Source organism: Micromys minutus, assembly GCF_963924665.1.
Source record: "Micromys minutus genome assembly, chromosome: 8".
NCBI classification, from domain to species: Eukaryota; Metazoa; Chordata; class Mammalia; order Rodentia; family Muridae; genus Micromys; species Micromys minutus.
In genome coordinates this window covers 49,110,514-49,131,348 of record NC_137977.1, presented here as the reverse complement: position 1 = coordinate 49,131,348, position 20,835 = coordinate 49,110,514, and the positions used below count along the sequence as shown (strand labels likewise).

The 20,835-nt window shown below is 38.3% G+C and overlaps 1 protein-coding gene across 2 annotated transcripts in view; it reads right to left on the bottom strand.

Moving 5' to 3' along the window:
• WDR7 (WD repeat domain 7) overlaps positions 1–20,835 on the bottom strand; it is a 265,985-nt gene that overhangs the window by 107,942 nt on the left and 137,208 nt on the right. For both annotated transcript variants that reach the window (XM_080919796.1, XM_080919797.1), the window contains one exon: positions 11,413–11,634. In XM_080919796.1, the coding sequence (XP_080775922.1) occupies positions 11,413–11,634 (222 nt within the window). The remainder of the gene's footprint in view (positions 1–11,412; positions 11,635–20,835) is intronic.

Below are 20,835 nucleotides of genomic sequence, written 5' to 3'. Positions count from 1 at the left end.
AACATATCCATCACCACAGCACTATAAAACTCTGAATGTAGACTCATAAAGCTAAAACATTCCTTTGGTAGCATCTAACTGATGCTCTCTCATTTGGTGGTACTATAGCTCATCAAGAAGGATATGGCTCTATCCCTTGTTGAAAAACAATTATTTCACCTCTACAGCAAGACAGATCTTGCAAATCCTTCTCCAGGGTCTAGGTAAGTGTGTCTGCATGACTTTCCACTCTACAAATCCTCTCCAATTCAACAGTTGCAGCTCATGTCCACATCCAGTCCTGCAGCCTACTGTGGCCATCTCTGCCTGCTTCACAGTCTCTAGGCTCTCACAAGGACCACCCCTGCCTGCTCACAACTGCCTGTCTCCACCAGGCCAGATCTACCCCCATACGCCAAGCTTTAATCAGGATGCATAGTCTGCACAGCAGCCCAAGCCCTTACGTCTGCCTAACTTCATTCCACCTAATTTGTACATTCTAGGCCCTCCCTCCACCATATTCTTTCTTCGATCAACTCCTATCACAGAAATACTAACCATATGAAATATCATGCAAGTGTCTCCCCTTCAAAATATACCAGTCATGTAGAAATGCCAGCCAATGAAAATTACCCACATAAACTTCAGGACACAGGATTTAAAAGAACAATCATAAATGTCAACAAAGAATTCAAAACATTCAAAGAAAACTCAAAGAAACAGCTCAACAAAAGGGACAGACATTCAAGGAAAATAAGCAACCGAGTGATGCCTAAGAAAACACAAAGCTGATGGGAATGGTGGAGTAACCAGGACTTGAAAACAACATCTAGTACAGAGCTAGAAACACTGGAGAGAGCTTACCATGAAATGAAGAGGGAATGACAAAGCCTAACAATTCGACTGGCAAACAAAGGAAAGCCCTACAAGGAGAATGAACTGGGCACAAGATAAATATTAGGTCTAGAAGTTAAAGTACATGAGCTAGATAAAATAAAGAATATAAAAATGGTAAAATAAAAAAAACTGAAAGTACAGAAAATGTAGGATGCCATGAAAAGACAAAACCTTCCAATTACATGCATAGAAGAGAGAGAAAACCCTAAGTCAATGGCATAGACAAGATCGTCCATAAGTTTATAAAAGAATGCTTCCAGAACCCAAGGAAAGACATATCCATACATACAGATATATCACACAGAAACCAAACAAGACGAGGAATGAAAATCTTCACAATGTATCATAGTTGAAACACCAGGTATGAACAAGAAAAGCAATAACCACCACCTGTTATATATAAAGGGAACCCATCTGAAAAACAGCTGATTTCTCTAACAAAACTTTGAAAGCCAAAAAAATCCAGGAGCAATGCATTCAAATCCTAAAAGACTATGATGGTCAACATAGACTATACCTACAAAACTATCTGCTACACTTGAAAGTGTTTTAATCACTTTCTATTGCTCTGAGGAGATACCATAACCAAGAAATATTATGGAATAAAGCATTTACATTAGGGGCCTGCTTACAGTTTCTGAGCCTTAGTCTACCGTCATCATGTAAAGGATATGGCAGCATGCAGGCTGGTGCTAAAGCAGTAGCTGAGGGCTGTGTCCTGATCCCTAGGTGGGAGGTGGGGCTGATATGGGCTCTTGACACTTCAAAGTCCATCCCTAGTAACCTGTTTCCTCCAACAAGGTCATTGTCTTAGGGTTTCACTATGGACACCTTTTAACTGGAGTTGGCTTACAGTGTCAGAGGTTCATCTCATCATATCAGGGAGCATGGCAGAGTCCAGGCAGACAGGATGCTGGAGAAGGAACTGAGAGTTCTACATCCTTATCTGAGGGCAGCCGAGAAGAGACTGTCTCTTCTGTACTGGGTGGAACTTGAGCACTAGGAGAACTCAAATCCCACCTACACAGTGACACACTTTCTGCAACAATGCCACACCTATTACAAGACCACACCTCCTAATAATGCCAGTTTCCATGAGCCAAGCATATTCAAACCACCATAGCCATGCTTATTCCAATAAGGCAGCATCTCCTAAACATCCTAATCTCAAATATATGAGCCTATGGGGGCCATACTTATCCAAACCACCACAAAGCACAAAGAAAGAATTTCCATGGTATAGACATAAACAGCCTGAAGACTGTCTAGCCAACAAGCAAAACTAAATAAAGGGAGCAATCTTTGTACTGAAGAGAGGAAATTAGCATAACTAAGATTCTCTCAAATCAAAACAACGCCATAATTACTAAACCATGAATACCACTGAGAACACTAACAAGACCACCAAAAATTAACAACACAATGACTGCCATTGAGACCACCACACACAAAAACTAGTGTAGGAGACCATACTATAGAGAACAACAGGGTACAAGTTATTTGATAGAGAAAATGTGAAATGTAGGAAGGCTTTAATTAGAAGGGGAGAGGAAGATAAACACAGAGAGAGGACAACATGTTTGAAGGGGTCAGAAGAACTCACACTAATAGCTACCAACCCAATCAGACCAAATAGTACAGGCAAATCTGTCTATAAAGAATCAATAAATAGTTTAAAGGAAGTCCTCTCATTTAGGCTTACAATCCTCCCTCCCTTTAGAGTCAAGACCATCTAACAAAACCCCAGCACCAGGGCGACATAAGAATCTCTCTTTGAGTTGTTGGTCAAGGTTTCCAAAACACTACCAAAACATTACAGGCTCTTGCTATTTTACTTGGTTGCCCCCTAGAGGTGAAGATAAGTTCCTGTTACTGAAGACACTGCATTTCAGGCACAGGACCTAGAGGCCCCTGAGCAGAAACTAACCTCAAATCCTCTTTTCTGGGGACTGACTTTCATCATAGCAGAAACATCTATTATAGATTTTAAAGGAGTAAAGCAACCAACAGTCCTCCCCAGCTATGATACTTATGAACCACAAAAAAGACCAGCATGGAGTGACAACTAAGGGTGCAGTAGTGGCACAATGCCCTGGTGGCAACCCATAGTTTTGCAGTAGACATAAGACCAGCTCCACAGAGGGAAAACATTCCTGGTACTGGGGCTGGTGTAGTCAGGGATCTTGGAAGAGAACATACAACCACCCCTTTACTAAACAAGTATAATCCCTAACTACAGTCTAAATACTTGTCTTTAGAGACATAGATGAGTGCAGTCATAACCCCTCAAAACAACAATATCTTCTCTTTGCAACTGTCAGAGACCATTACAGAAAACCACAATCAGCCAAAATGCAAGACTGGAGAACAACAGTCCTAAAGGATATGTCTAATACAACCCCTGAACCTAAGACTCAGGGGTCATTGTAGAAGAGGGGATAGAAAGACTGTAAGTGCCAGAAGAATAGGACATTTGTGGTAACACTGAGTCTCCTAGTAATGTCAGAAGCTACAACCATTAAGTCTCTCTAACAGGACTACCTAAACACAAGCTTAACAAGGTCAAAGTCAAAAGACATGCTAATGTGGACTGGAGAAAGCCAGGAAGGACTCAACCCTATACAACAAACTATAGGCAACTAAGGGAATGCTGAGAGCAGGAGAAATAGTTTTCCCCAGGGATGAGCACACCAATTGATTATCCAAACAAGTAATAGTACAGAGATTGAACAGGTTCTGTTTAGGAATATATGTATATACATATAAATGTAGCAACAATTAATGAAAAAGCAGGTCATGAATTTGAAAGAGAGCCAGGGTGGTGATATGGTAGGGATTAAAGGAAGAAAGTGGAGGAGGATTTATAGTGTAACCTCAAATACTACAAGATAATAAAAAACTGACAAAAGTTTACACTAGTTCTTATCCATTATTATTTTGATGACTTTCTTTTGAAAATGGAATGGAATCTAGGTAGTCTTTTCCTAAGACAAAAGCAAAAGTGCACATCATTTATGGCCTCTTTCCATGCACTGACTAGAGATCATATACCATGGCCAGTTGGAGAGCTTGTCATTACAATATCTGTAATGACTGACTTAAAATAAAATGCTTTCCTCAATCTAAGTTTTCACAGCAAAGTTGAAAGCCATTTTGAAAGTACGGAGATGCATATAGATTCTGTGTGCTTTTGCATCCTGTCAGTAAGTACCTGCTCGTTCCTACATGAGAGACGCAAGATATTGGCATCTGCAGTCAGTGTGGTACTCACAGAACACCCTCAGCTTTTGTACCAGCACAGCTAAGTTTGCTTATTCATAACTGTGCAACAGTGGATAAACTACATGTTATTCCAGGTTGGACACAGATGTCTAGCCCATGTTTGGCATGTTAGAGTTAAAAGATTAACTTTGAGTTACCCTATGGCTAGGAAGAAGGAGTTCCTCTCTCAGATGTTATATGCTATCAAGCAAACTCAGTGCCAAGTGTGGCTTAATTCTCATCTAGTTGTTGCCCAGTGGTGTCCTGCATCCCACCTCAAACAGGATATTGACACTTTTCTAGATTATGCTTCCATAATTGATGGTAGGACTCTATTACAGAGGACATGAATTTGAATCACAAACTACAGGCATTAATGTGAAAGTGTCATCCCTACCACCTAGCTTCCACAGGCCTGGAAGGTGCTAGGCATGCTACTGGGGAAGAAAAGTCAACAGTATCACCCAGCGGTGATAGAACTGGCCCGGGAAAATGTGCCTCTTAGTACAGTAGCAGCATAAAGACACTGTGGTAAGAAACTAGTTTCTTGGTGGATTTCAGGCCTACTCCACAAGACAGAACCAGTACTATTTTTCTTTGTTGTTGTTAAATGGATTGAATATTAAACTGTTTCCTACAAGTTTGGCTTATACCCATATGTTAGGGTGTAAATCAACCCTCATAAAAGAACCTTCTTTTTGCAGTAGATGATGGTTGGTTGGTAAAGAGACACATAGCTGGTCAACATGCAGAGATTAAGAGACTGTTCAGTGCTCAACACTAATGGGAGAACTATCTCTATCTATACCTATACCATACCTATACCATACCTACACCATACCTATACTATACCTATACCATACCTATATCATACCTATACTATACCTATATCTATACCATACCTATACCTATACTATACCTATAGTATACCTTTACCTATATCCATGTCAATATCTATATCTCACCCCTCCTTGGAAGGTTCAGGAATCAGAAGAAAAGGGTCAGAATGACTCTGACTAAGAAGAGGACAGCTGTGAGACAGTATGATCTGTAGACCACATGCCATTGCACACGTGAATTCACAGTAGCTGCGTTTTCAAGACCTATATAAAAGAAAATCAGTGTAACCCAACATGAGTTAAGGAGGTGCTCACAAAGTCCCATCCCCAGCTTAGGAGTTTTGGGCAACTGATGGCTGTATGGGGAGGAAAAGTCAGCTTTCTTTAGGGAGGTGCCCTTGATAGGCTGCCCTTGCTTCAGTAGCTGGCCCTATACCCATGCACTATACCCAGGAATAATAGATTAAATAGCACATTTGCAGTGTGGAACAAGACACCTTGCAGAGAGAAAACAGTCACTCATAACCCATCATGAGTGTGCTTCATACTGTGTCAGGTGAGAGAAAGTATTTACCCTTAAGTGTAATAAGAAATATGTATAGATTGGAATTAAAAGGCCCCTTCCTCTAATCATTTGTCCTGATAAAGACGGAAACTAGAGCACATGCAAGACCATCATATACTGCAGGAGAGTCGGGGAAAGCCGTCTGTCTGTCCCTACTCCTCAGACTGAGGACTGACTCCCACAAAAAGTTAGCAGTTCGCATGTCTTAGTTGAGTCCCTCTGCAGGTTCCGCTTGCTGTCACAGCCTCTTCTTAGGGCATCTCCAACTCAATGGCTAAGTGACATAAGTTACTAAAGTTAAGGCCTGTGTCCAGTGGAGGAAAGCCGAAGGGGTCAATCAGTCTCAGGGCTCCCTAAGATCAGCAAAGGCTTTCTTCGCAACGGAAACTCAGCTCAATATCTCCCCTGGCCAATTCTCCTCCTTTCCTTCCCTTGAAGCTATTGATCTCAAGAACAGTCCTAGACACAAATCAGCTTTGGAGCCTGCTGCCTAGAGAGATGACTTATAACACCTGCCTAAAGTAAAGGGTCCAATGAAAGATCAAAGCAGATTTACTACAGATGTGCCAGCATAATTCTATAATTACAAAATGAGCAGAAAAGACCAAAAGACAAAGGAAACAAAAGATCCATAGGTGATACCATAAATGATACTCTAAAACAATAGAGTTTCTTATCTGTGTATTTAAAAAAGGGAAGCATCATCATCATCATCATCATCATCATCACCATCATCATCATCATCACCACCACCACCACCATCATCTCCTCCACTCAACTCAGTATAAAACAAGAGGGAGTCCACCCTCACAGAGTAGAGTAGGAAATGGAGGTAAACTTTCTGATATGCTTGGTGTCTGGAAGCAGACTCATTGGGCAAAAGGAGATGATCTAGTAAAAACAGGTCCCCTCACTTTTTTACAGAGCATACTGCAACCAAAAAGGAACTAGATACTCAAGGACACACGGAAACAGTGTAACCTGATCTAGGCCTCTCATTAATTTCAGAGCTTTAAAAATTAACTTTATAGCTTTTCTTCCATGTTATTTCAATAAATACATCATGTGTAAGTTCAAGATGGGGGTTTTCACTTCTTGCTCTGCCAGCATGCTGTCCCTGCCTCTCCAAGCCCTGGAGAGCTAAGCCAAAGTAAAGCAAGTTGTGTTGGTTATGGTGTTTTATTACAGCAACAAAAAAGTAATTAATATAATTAGCAATTAAAGTTCATCAAATATTGCATGTTAATGGCCTTATCTCAAAATGATCATTATTACTCATTCAATAAGAGACTGTCTTAGTCAGGGTTTCTATTCCTGCACAAACATCATGACCAAGAAGCAAGTTGGGGAGGAAAGGGTTTATTCAGCTTACACTGTTCACACTGCTGTTCATCACCAGAGGAAGTCAGGACTGGAACCCAAGCAGGTCAGGAAGCAGGAGCTGATGCAGAGGCCATGGAGGGATGTCACTTACTGGCTTGCTTCCCCTGGCTTGCTCAGCCTGCTTTCTTATAGAACCCAGGTCTACTAGCCCAGGGATGGCCCCACCCACAATGGGCTGGACCCTCCTCCTTGATCACTAGTTGAGAAAATGCCTTACAGCTGGATCTCATGGAGTCATTTCCTCAACTGAGGCTCCTTTCTCAGTGATAACTCCAGTTTGTGTCACGTTGACACAACACCAGCCAGTACAGAGACCAAATAGAATAACTATTAATGGTAATGATGCATTCTAACTGACAGAACAAAACAGCAACAGATATGAGAGGAAGACAGCAATATGGACAATTAATATTATGAATGAGTGACTGAAAGGAGCTAAGCGAGATACCAGGCAGTTAAACTTCTATTTCCAAACAGCAGAGCAAGACTTAATTTTATCAAGAGATTCCTATTTTAAACTGAAAACCACTTGTTATTGTAGGCAAGTCCATCACCAAAGATCACGAGCTCTTTCAATAAAATAAAGGGTCATGCTATGGAAGTGAAGAGCAAATCTACGACTGCCCTTAAAATATTTTATATCTGACTTGGGAAGATAGATCAGTTTGTGAAGTGCTTGCATTGCAAGCCTAAGGACCTGGTGAAATCCCCAGACCCTGCATTTTGAGAAGCCAGGCGTGGAGATACATGCTTCTACCAGTTCTGAGGAGGCACAGATAAGCAGCTGTGGGGTCACTGGCACCAGCCCAGCCGACCTACTGAGTGCCAGGCCAGTAAAAGCCTTGACTAAAAAGTTGTAAAGAGTCAGATGGACCCTGAAAATTATAGCCAACAGTATCCTCTGGTTTCATATGTATATTCACACATGTACAGGGATCCACATACATGTGAACTCACATGAAAATAAGTGTACATACATGCAAAATATTTCATGACTATTAAAAAATATAATGTAAACCTAATTTTAAAAAAATAGGAAAAGCATTTTTGAACCAGGTGAAGGAAGTACTGTATAACATAATTTGACATAGGACTTCTTTCTCAAAATCTCTGAAAATGAATCATTTTCTAACAATCAACACATTTCATCATAATTATAATATGCTAAAGAAGCAGAATCTAGATCTTTTTATATCCAGTCCAATAACCAAAGTTCTCAAAAAGTACACCGGATCTAAAACCTTCAAATTGTTAAAATGTCTGGTACCTTTTATTTGCCATCCCTGGGATGGTGACGGATGGACAAAAACCTCTAATACAGCAAAATTCAGTCCGTGTTTCCCTTCAGGCCAGAGACACATACTGAGATCATTTCACATGTAGGTCCACTCCCCACTTTTCAGCAAAATAAGACTTCAGTAGGAACACTGTAATGGCTAGTCTTGACTGTCAACTTGACTACATTTAGAATCAACTAAAACCTGAATAGTTGGGTTCATTTGGCTATTGGTTTTTTGTTTATTTGTTTGTTTGTTTCAATTTTTTGGCTCATGTGAGGTTAGAAGACCCACCTCACAGCAGAGCCGTACCTTTTGGTGGCAGCCCATGGAAGAAGGAAGCTTTTGCTTTTTGCCCACTTGTCCTCACTATCACTGGCAAACTTGTCTCTTTGGCTGCTTGGGCACTGTTTCACCAGCAGTGAACAACTAACTTCTTCAGGATTCAGACCAAGAATGAAGACCTACTGAGATGAGCAGCCTCATAAACAACTACTGGATTCTTGGTCTTTCACTAGAGACAGCCATCGTTTGGCCTCTCTAATAAATTCTGTTTCTCTGTCTCTCTCTCTGTCCCTCTCTCTGTCTCTCTCACTTCTTTTTCTCTCTCCCTCCCCTGCTCCCTCCGTGTGTGTGTGTGTGTGTGTGTGTGTGTGTGTGTGTGTGTGTGTGTGTGTTATACTTCCTTCTGTCACTTCTGCTCCCCTAGGTCAGTGGGTCTCAGTTTTCCTAATGCTGAGATCCTTTAATGCAGTTCCTCATGTTATGGTAACACCCCCCCCCCAACTATAAAATTATTTTGTTCTACTTCATAACTGTAATCTTAATGTAAATATCTTATATGCAGGATAGCTGATATATGACCTCCAAAAAGGTCATAACCCACAGGTTGAGAACCATTGCTAGAAGCCTGACTAATACCATTGGTATTACTAGAGAAACAGAAGTATACAGATGATCTTTTTAAAGTATCTGGAATAGACTTTCCACTTTGTTGATATATCCAGTTACTGAAGGCTCACCTAGATTCATGTAGAGCATTAAAAATTCATGGTATGAACTATTCAAAGAACTTATCTATTAAAAGAACTTATCAAGAAAAATGTATCTGATTATCCTGATATACATGTTATGAAGAGCAAGGAATTCAGTGACTCTACACATAAACCTTTTGAAACTTTGCGGAAAGATAAGTAAAATAGTGATGCTGGCTGGTTGAGTCCAGCATCTCTGCCAAGAACAAGCTCCACAAAACAAGCAAGCAGGCAAAGCACCACAGGTTACAGTGACAGCGGAAAAGAGTGAACTCATGCACATGAACGGCTCCAGACATGTAGTCCAGCGGTTTCTAAGTAAGCTCTGGCAGACAATCCTCTCTCCAGCATCCACAGGGCTCAGCTGAATGAAGAGAAGACTAGGGCCTGGCTTACTGGTCAGAGTGGAAAACTGCAGTACCACACCCCTCTGAGCAGCCTTTACAGGCGCCAGAAAGGCAGGTACTGGGATAGCCAGACTGCAGCCTATAAGCCACTCTAATAAATTTCTCTTTAATATACGTTTTCACATATAGTGTATATTCTTTCTTTGTTTCTTTCGGTTCTTGTCCTGTAAAGAACCCTGATTAATATAAACATCCTTTAAAATTCCTTATTATATCTCTAAAACTTCTTTGGAAAAAGAAATCTCCATTTCTATTCTGCCACAACTTTTCCTTTTCTCTTAACCCTTTCCTCTTTTTCTAGTTCTAGTTTGCAAATGAATTCATTACATTTAAGATAAGACTTATGGACGTACATTCAAGAATTCCAAACTTTTGTCTAGACAAGCCATGGGTTGAAAAGTGACATTAGAAGTACTCTACAAATCCGGAAAATAAGGTATAAATTAATCCATAAATTAATTAATTAACAACTAGCCCTACCCATGACACATATACATAATTTAAATAAAAACTGACATTAAAAAGTAAATCTTTTTAATAGAACATCTCCTGATATCAGTCAGCAGAATCATACCTTGCCCTTAAATGATGTCACAATTCAGCAGGGACTGTGCATATACACTTTTAGTCCCAGCCCTCCAAAGGAGGAAGCAGGCAGATCATTGTGGGTTCCAGGCCAGCCAGGGTTACATAGTAAGACCATGTCTCAAACAATAAAATAAATAAAAAAATGTCCCAACTCATTAGAAATGCTTCTGTGAAATGGTGAGAAGACACTTGTCCTACCCGAAGGAATTTCAATGCCAACAACCCTCGTTACAAAACACCTCACACCCATTGTTCCACACACAGCACTCCCAGAAACACATGACCCGGGAGAATAGTTCTAATATCTGTATCAATGTAAAACTGTTACTGGGACGTTTTAGACTACAGAGGCTATTCATGCTAGTTCTATTTTCTATGATCCATTGCTGGTCCAACTTTGCGAATCCGATCCAATGCCAGTGACATGGTTTTCCAGAAATTGTTTTTCAAATTTTTAATTGAAATTAGCTTTTGTGAGTGAGGATGCCTAGAAAAAGTGCCGTGTCTGACAACACTGACCGGCTGATTAGAAGTGTACTAGCATCTAAAGGCTAGGATGCTGCAGACCCGGAGGCTTCATCCTCTTACTCTGTGCAAGCTTTAGCTCTCTAAAGAGCCATTCCTTATCCACCCCCATGCCAGAACTTTCGGATCTATTAAATTAGCAGACCACTAGCGTTCATCAACTCAAAAGAGTATCATCAGATAGCAACTGCATTGCTGATGTGGATACCGATGTATTTTTAAATTAACTTTATGCCTTTCCTCTTTCTGTTACTATAAAACTTCATGAAACCACGTCCATAAGAGAACACAGGGACCAAGAGCTTTGCATTCTCTGGGCCATGGTCACTCAAATTTGGCTACAAAAAAAAAAAAAAAAAAAAAAATCTCTATCTTAACTATTGCTTTTGAAATGCATGCTGCAGCATGTGTGTGTGTGTCTGTGTGTCTGTGTGTCTGTGTATGTCTGTGTGTCTGTATGAGTACAAGTGTGCACATGCATGTATATGTACACTTTTAAACGTTTTGGAGAAGAATCTTCATCAAAAATTCAAGAACACAAATCTTAGGAATGTGTTCTTTAGAGAAGAACTGAAAATATCAATATTCTGATATTCTGTTGACAAAGATGATGTCTTAAAAATCAAGTAGATCAGCATCAGAAATCTGAGAACTTACAAGTATGTCTGGCCAGTGAGTAGTTGGAACCTCCACTTGTCAAACCAAATCCTTCAGGAATTTGACTAGAGCTTCGAGGTCTGGTCAGCAGTTTTGGGGGTTCAATTTCAGCTCCAAACTCTGCTCCTATCACTCCCAGGAGAACAATGGCAGTGGCCTGCTTCCTTCTTTCTTCATAGGATGTGGAAATTTTTTTCATTTGTGGGACACTTGATAAGCAACCTAAGAACAAAAATATAGGAATTCAAATTTAAAAAATACCATTTGTACATACACAGAAAGTATATGTGTTTAGAACATTCCAGATCATGCACTTCAGAAAGAATATTTTCAGGAAATGATACTGGGACGCCAGGGTAGGACAAGAATATGTCACTGATTCACACAAATGGAAACACCTTGTCAATAGTTCTCAAGTCCAGTACAGAAAGCCAAATCTTTATTCCTTAAAATATACTAATTCCCTATAAATTCTAGTTATTTCAGGTTTTAATACCATGCACAATCAAATGTGTTCATTTCAGATCACATGTAGGCTGCTTTATCATGAAGCTCCCCTGATGTTACAAAATGACTTTGTAATTTCTAAGGCCATGAAAAACAAATCACATCTCATTTCTTACGTCTCCTGTAAAACTCTAGTCTTGGATGTTTAAAAATATTTTATACTAAGAAAAATTTCCAATCTATATTACACATTTCCCCACTTCACAAAATTTTGTTTATAAAGACAAAAGAAATATTTATTAAAATATTAACAATTAATAAAGTAGGAGGAAAGAATTTAAAAGCTTCAGGACACTAGAGAAGAAGCATCAATAGTTACTTCCTTTGCTTAAAAGGACCTTATTTCCAGACAGTCATATTTACCACTTTGATAACCTAGATCTCTGTGCATCCACTGAAACCCAACCTTCTTTGTGTACTTAACAGACACGGGGAGTTAGAGCCTACAGCGACTGCAGCTACAGTCATCTTCGGTGGCACTGTGTGCCTGACTCCTTACACCGAGGTCTGGAAATGGGAAGCAACCGCGCCCCTCCCCCACGGCTCAGCAGGAGCGCGCTCCACAACAATAGTTCAAAGGAAAGCTCTCTTCTGCAGTTGCACTGATTGTTCTGTCAGCTGACCTCTGCAGAAGGGAATTGCTAACTGCTGCCTTGCTCCTTAGCTGACAAATGAATGATCGCAGCTCCATCTATTTTCACTATGGCTGCCTCTAGCCCAGGTGCTCAGACAGAGAGCCCGGTGTGACATCTTAGATCAAGATGAATTGGCACAAACTCCTGATCCAAGATTGTTTTATACCATTTAATTTAGTTTCTTCCCCTGCTTGGATGAGCACAGCTCTGGTTATGGATTTCTATTCTAATGTACTGAAGCAGGCCCTGAAAGAAGCCGATGAAGCAGCTGCTAGAGCAAGGGACTGCAGGGATACTGATCAATAGGCAAGGCATTGACCCCAGCCGCTCAGCCTCTGCAACGCCTGGCTGGAGGGGGAGGGGCACAGCACACATGGTCAGCTTCCAGTAGAAAATTAAACAAGGGGCATTGGAAGAGTTCTACTCTCACGCTGGCCCCCACCTTCTCTCTGTTCCTTCTGTTTAATTACCTCAATCTTGTCTTAACTCCCACTCCTGAGGAAGGAATTAAGACTTTACACTAGTTTAATTCGGTACTTTCTGTCAGCCATTTATACATTTTATTCCTAAGCTAACAGTAAGAATTGTAACAGGTGCCTTCTGCTAAGTGGCAAAATATGAAATCCTAATTACATTACTTGGTGTAATTTGAAGTTTGGCATGTGCTTGGGCTCATAATAACACTGTCGAAACAGTGATCAAGTCTACTGGTGCTAACATTCAGTACTTAATTCCTATAATCACTCAAATGTAAAGAGATAGCTCTTTGTGAACACGGAAAAGGAAACAGAAGAACCACTGAGAGAGATGCTGAGTGAAGGCATAAGGGGCCAGATGCATCCCTGGTGCTGAGCCAAAAATAACGGCAAACCCGCCTTTAGCTTCCCTGATTTGTTAATGTTCTTCCTTTATTGGTCTGGATACATTTTCTGTTAAAAAGAAATAATCTGTTAATTAGCTGCAATGTTTTCCTATAAATGAAACTGTCGATCAAAGGGGAGATCTGGAGATGTTCAAAGTAAAATAATTCTTTAAATGTAAGTCTTCCCACAGTTTCATGAAATCTGGTATTTTTTTTCCACAGAGACATGGCTCCATTTAATCATGCTAAAGGGTGACATAGAGATCCATTTTCTTGACAGGACGGTTGATCACCCTATCACAGTAAGAAAATTAATACCTTCAACTAGCCTGTGCAGAAAATAGAAGGAACTGGATGGTGAGGGACATAAATGTCTTATATAGAAGTTGCAAACAGAAAATACATTCTGTGTGATGCTTCCTGATGACTGGGCTACTCTTAACACAACATGAGGGCTTGATTTCTTTAAAACAACCATCTCATTCATAGGGTTTCTCAAAAGGACACAACTGTCTTTGGATTTCGCATAATTGACTCCAGATTTACAGGAACAAGAATAAACATGTTGCTTACAGCTTAACTGGAGCACAGGTAAAATATTTGAGAAGTTTAAGCTATTAAAAGGGCTGTGAGATATTGATTGCTTCATTTAAAAAGCAGTCGGAGGGTGCAACTGAGAGGTCAAGATAAATGTAACAATTTGAAGCACTTTACTAAATAACTCTAAAGATCATGTTAATTGGCTTTGTGCAGTTCTGGGGTAAAATTAATTTTATCCTAGCTTACAATAAAAGGATTAAAAGACATATTAAGTTCTTCGGCTTTAACTGGAATAGGAATCAATGGATTGAATTAAAGCTAAAGGCGGTTTTATGAGAGATGAACTACCAGTATATACTTTATATCTGCAATTAGCCATATATTGATAAAAGGCTGTTATTGTATTAGGTATTAAAGCTGTAGATAAGTACATACCACCAATTTACTACTCTGATAAAATACTTTAGAAATTCTGTGTTTTAATATAAGAAAACTTTTGTTTTTTTAAACAATTCTTTGTTTAGAACTGAATATCATAATGCTTTCTTACTTGACTCTTAGGAAATTCTAGTTAATGAACAATGTAGTTAAATACAACTGAGCTTCCCTTCAAATTGTAACATTACGCAGAACATGTCAGACTTTGCAAACATACCACTAGGATTTTTAAAGCTAGTACATTATTTTAACACTGGTCATAGAACAGCAAGCTTTCTCTGAAATTTTTGGTATAAAATAGAGTCCAAGTGACACTCATAATAATATGAACATTTTATAAATCTGATATGAATCAAAATGTACTAAAAATTCATTTTGGAAATTCAAAATATCTATTTGGTTTTGGTAGATAAAAATAGTAGAAATAGATACTAAATGTTTTTCTTTAGTCTTAAATTTTTCTTAGAATTACATGTATATAATGAGATGTGACCCCTAACAAAGGAAAAGTAATTTGCACTTAACAAGGCACATCATACAGTTTATCAAAACAAAAGATGCTTTTATAAAAGAAAAATGTGTTATAGATATACACATGGCAACTGAGAAATTGTTTTAAGTAATTTGGATTGAGCTAGGAAATATTTTAGATTCTGGTTCCTACACGCTTATTTTATTTGAAATAACTTTTATTTTGCTAACACTAGGTTTTAATAGCTAAAGAAAAAAAATAATTTTTACAACATCTGTGTGACATTAGAACTGTCTTGACATACTACTCAAGAATTCCCTGAGCTGCAACAGATTTCTATTTTCTGACTAGAAAAATATTCTTCTAAAATTTTTTCAATTTTTCTATTTCTAGCTTTTCAAGCTTGAAGACATTTAAAATCTCATATGACAATATCAACAAATATTGATCATAAAAAGGATATAAAACGGCACACCAGGTCAAGCTGAACTGAACAGGACACATGACAGTGAAATTGAAATTTGCTATCAAGAAGCTTTCCAATCAGATTTCAAAAAGTTGGCCCAACAGTCTCTTGGATGTATGCTAACCAAAATCACCTTCATTTTTACTGACTCCTATTTTAACTGAGGAACCCGGTGCCTAATGGAATTCTTACAATTCATTGTTAAGGTATGCCGTTTGATCATCATTATATGCTGCTAATTAACTCTCTATATAGAAACTCAATATATGTGATTATATCCCCACATATAAATATATCACATTCTTAGTGAGGCTTTCAAGACATGAAACCTGAGTGAACTACACATATCTTTTTTTCTTTTTTTGAGATTTTTAAAGTGTGTTGACTACATTTTAGAATTAAATTTCAAAACACTGAAACTAAGGAGTTCTTACCATCTAAATGTTTCTACCTAAAATTAACTAAATATTTTTGTATGTATTTGTTCTTAGGATTCTGTAAGACAGACTAAATGAAATGTCATGAAAATAAGAAAATCAAACTTCACCAGATATAAAATAGAAATCTTCCAAACAGGTCTTAAAAGAGCATTCTAAAAACAAATTTTAAAATACTTAAAGGAAGGAAAAGTCTTTTAATATTAAATTTAATATTTTTAATCACTTTTAAAACCATCTAGTTTTAAAGAAATGTATAATCATAGTCTGCTGATTAAATTTCAGACATCCAGTTTACCACTTTCTTCTTGACTATTTCAAAATTGAAGTTATTAAATGGAAAATGAATGATTGAATGTTAGATCTGTCACAATCTAGGGTGAGAAAGAACTTAGACCGCATGTTCCTAGTGCTGACTTGTGAGAATCTGACTAACCTTGCTATATAACTGCTGGACTTCAGTTCCTTGTCTGGACTGTGATTCAGTAACCGGAGCACTGCACGTTGTTTTCTTTTGCTAACATAACTTAGAGTGACACAAAGAACTTGTAGCAGGAAATCTAGTACTCTAGACATGTTCCTCATCTTCTCAACCTCTTAAGAAAAACAGAAAGAGCAACTAATTTACATGACTGTCCCCTTGTGTTAAAGTAAGTATGGTGGGAGGTGAGCAGCCTTGCAGCTCCTCCCATTGTGCTAAAAACAGTATAGTTGCTTTGTTCTGAGGCTTATCTGCCAGCATGTTTCCCATATATTGCTGGGTGGGGGAGAAGGGACTGCCCCCACACCTCATGTGCCTACTTTTGTTGCAGGTGCTGCACCTCTCCCCACTCCAAACACCAGAGTAAACAAACATGCTATTGATTTGTATGCGAGCACGATGGCCCCCTGCTGGAACAAACTGGGTCCTGCAATGCCTGTTTCTCAGGCCACTCACTGATGAAGTTATTTTGAAGTAATGTCTCTGCAAAAAATGTATATTATGTGTGTGCATTTAAAATTGCATGAAGGCATTTCCTGTCAAGTCAGATCAACGCAAAATATCTGACCACGTTAAAATTACTTTGTAAAGCAATTAGTGTTCTAGGTGTCCTGTGCTAATTATTTTGGTAATTAAGTGCCTGAAACCCTTGCAGCTTGCTGTGGTGGTGCATGCCAGCAGGCTATGCCAAAGAAAGCTTGACCACTAACAGGAACTTGCATGCTTTCCCAGTCACGATGTAATTAATTATTTCTTTGTCTCCATACAGGGCTATTACAGTGTTTTCTGTGATCTGTATTACTCTACCTTTTCTCAAAAAAAAAAAAAAAAAAAAAAATTAGTTTTCTTGTCTTTACCTTTACTTCACTTTCACTATGTTAAAAAGAAAAGAAAAGAAAAAAAAATCTGAAAAATAACAACCCACAGGAATTTTTCAAAAACATCTTAACTATAGCTATACAAATTGTAACAAATTTTCTTAAAAAAAAAAAGAGAGAGAGAACTTTCAGGGAGATACTCATATAAACGACACAGATTTGAAAACAGCAAATCATTTGGATAAACTTCTACGTGTTTGTTGATCTAAAACCCCAACTCCTAGGTTGAGACCTACATAGAAAGCTTTGTTTCTGTAGCAGACTGAAGACGTGTTAACACATGAATTTCTTGGACAGAGATTTTTATACCTGCTCATTACAACTCGGTAAAATAAACTGTTACACCTGGAACATTTTTATGCATAAAATGACAAAGCACTTATCGGATTCACATAAAAATTACATCCGTGGTATAAAACTGAGACCAAAAGGGACAACAGCGCTAATCCATATGAGGTTTTAGCGAGGACATCTGCTTATATGTGGGGCGCTTGTAACACTGTGTTGTTTTAATTACTGTACTTGCACTCCCAGTAATGAAGCAGTGATAAAAGGCTTCTGTGGAGGAAACTGGAGTTTCCAGAGTTTCTTGTTGTCTCTGCTTTTAAACACTCATCATAAGCTGCATTTCCCCTTCTGCTGCCTCCTGCTAAGAAGGAGGGATGGAAACAGGAGTTAGGAGAACCTAGTTAGGAGAACCTAGTACCTTGGTGTTAATGGCCACAGATCTGGGTCAACTTGTGATGGCTCAACCCAGGGCCAACTTTTGTAGTGACGATTCTACCCAGTGCACAAATGGCAGAGACAGAGAAGAACTCAGCATCTAGGAAGTTATAAAATGTGATAAATTTTAACATACATAATCCCTGAGAACTGAATAACAAATGTAAAAAAAATAAGCTTAGAGGGTAAATATAGAAAAAAGAACTGTAAAAAAGTAGAAAAGTCATAGGCAACTTGGGAATTTTTAGAAGAGCTACACTAATAAATAAACAGGACTATAAACACGTGAGCTTACAGAAAAAGGCAAACCAAAGTGAACAGAGTCCATGATCAAAGTCTAAAGAGCCCTGACAAACGACTGCCGGGCAGCCATCACAGGCTCCTGTCTAGGCCACAGGTGGGCTGCTAAGAGGACAGCTCTCACTTCACTACCAATTTCTAAGGACCTCAAGGAAGTATGAAAAACTGGAAATTTTCATGTCTAATCTTTTCATATATGTGGGATTTTGTTGGTTTTTTTACTGCATGTAGGGGAATTACATACTAATAACATTATTACATGGCTTTAATTTAACTTATTAAATTGTTTTGCACATCCTCATTTTAACATACTGCTAATTAGATTATCAAATTAATTTTAGTTATTATTTGGCACTTTTTCTTCACAGACATTTTGTGCACAAATATTTCCTTTATTAAAAACCTACACTATTGACTGGAAGCACATACAGATATAGAACTGACTGTCTTCCATTCAGCCGTTGTGCATTTCCTATTCATTGTTAACTCCATTTAAAATGTGAAGATTAGTTACCAATCTTGCACATGTCAGAAAATAGCAGCCTCTGGGCTTCAAAACTTTTTCCAGATGATCTCAGTTCATCTTAACACAGCACGGAGAGACACGGGAACAGTTTGTTCCATGAAATATTATGACTGTAAATTGGGAAATCTGTCATTTCTAAGATGAACACTAGTAGAAAGGTTTAATGTCCGAACCTACATATGTATACAGTGAAATACTCAGGTTCATGGACATGATGCTAGATTGATTAACAGCAATCTATTTCTGTTAAATGCTAAACAATGATTTATTCAAAATTCTTCTTGACTACAGCAAGTCATCAGGCTACTTAGGAGTTAAAAAGAGAGATTTCCTTGATAGGCTCTCATTAATTCTATTTACATTATAAAACATATACCCATATATAAAAGTCATAAATATGTATATATTAATGTTGGTAAACACACATACCAAAGATGTCTTACTATCATTTTACTGAACTACAAAACTGTTTGAAAAGAAGAGAAAAAAAAAAAGAATATCAAGGCAAGAGAAGATAAAACACAGAGAATTCTTACCACACCCCACAAGACCACCAGTGTCAAGGTCTTAAGTTCCCATGCAAGGACTCAACACAGAGAGAAAAGACCCACAGCCAGAAGTAAATCTGTGATTAAGACTACTCTAAAATATAACTTGTTTTTTCAATCATCATGAGAAAAGGCCATTCCTCTAATGTTTTACCCAATGTTTTTGATTTCTGTAAAATAAATAATAAACAACATTTTCTTATAAATGAAAATCCTATCAAAATATGTTAAAAAATAAATTTCCCATTTAAAAACATTATCAAAAAGCTCAAGTCTATTTTTAATTTTTAATGGATCTAAACAAATTACACGTGTGTATTTACAGAGCATCAGACATCCACTGGAGCTATATATTTGTTGTGATGATACAATTACAAGCGTTTCACAGTTATTTTCCATATTTTTCAATAAAACACCAGATTATATTAAAATTTGTAAAGGAAGAGAGAGTAAGTTCAGATCAAGATGTAAACCGTCTCATGGGTCTAGGACATAGCTGGGGGTGGAAGGGTGGAGGGGGAGGAGGGGGTGGAGGAGGAAGGTGTGGGAGCACAGGAGCTGCTGTGCATAGGACAGTGTTAATATTTAATTTCTGTTCCAATGTGAATTACTACTGGGGACTTTCAACACTGTACCATCTTGAATGCTCCTTAAATAATAAGTAAACAAAACTGATTTGGAAAAAAATCTTTTAAGATAAATTTTCATACACTGTATGCAATAATGTTAATATATAGCTTGGGGCAGGACTCTATCAGACATCTGAAATAACTATAATAAGTCTTACATGGAGCTTCGAAGGGAATATTGAAACACACTAAACATAAAGTACTTAGTAAAAACACCATTACCGCTCACACACTGAACACTTAAGTGCTTTCACAGAAAGGGAAACTCAGTGTGGCATAATCAAAATCATAATTGCCACAGAACAAGTGTCTTCAAATATATTAGGCAGTAAAAGCTACTAACTTAAAATATAAATTTAAGTCTTAGGTACTTCTCCATAAATCTTCCTGTCAATTAATGTCTGCATGTTGTTAGAACACACGCGCAAAGTCATTCACTAAACGCTAACTACTGGAAATAATTCAAACTTCTGCAGTTCACATGGTGATGTGAAAGAAGTGCTGGGAGCCGCCACAAGGGTTCGGCTTTCTGTACAGCATAGCAGCGCTATTCTAAGCCAATCGTGTGTTTAAATCCCCACCAATGAAATCAATATGGTACTGTTCTAGTCAAGGTGAGACCAAATAAACCTGTCTGAAGGTTTGAGAAATAGGCTTTGCAGTATACTTTGAGTGCTAAATGCCTCTCAGTCCAGAGATCTGTCATTAAATAATCATTAGCCATCATTCACTCTTCCTAAAAAGCTTAACATCTAAACTTGTCCGGCATCCTCTAAAGCATTAGTGCAGATGAACAAGTAAGTGTGCATCAGTGTGTAGATGTCTCAGTCCCTCCCTCACGCTGCAGCCTCTCATCGAAATACTCCCAAATATTACCACACTTGCTATGGATTAGCAAGCAAAGACAACGAGTGATTAGGAAAGAGGACTTCAATGTAATGATCAGTCTAGGTTAAAAACAAGACACAACCTCACAGAGTG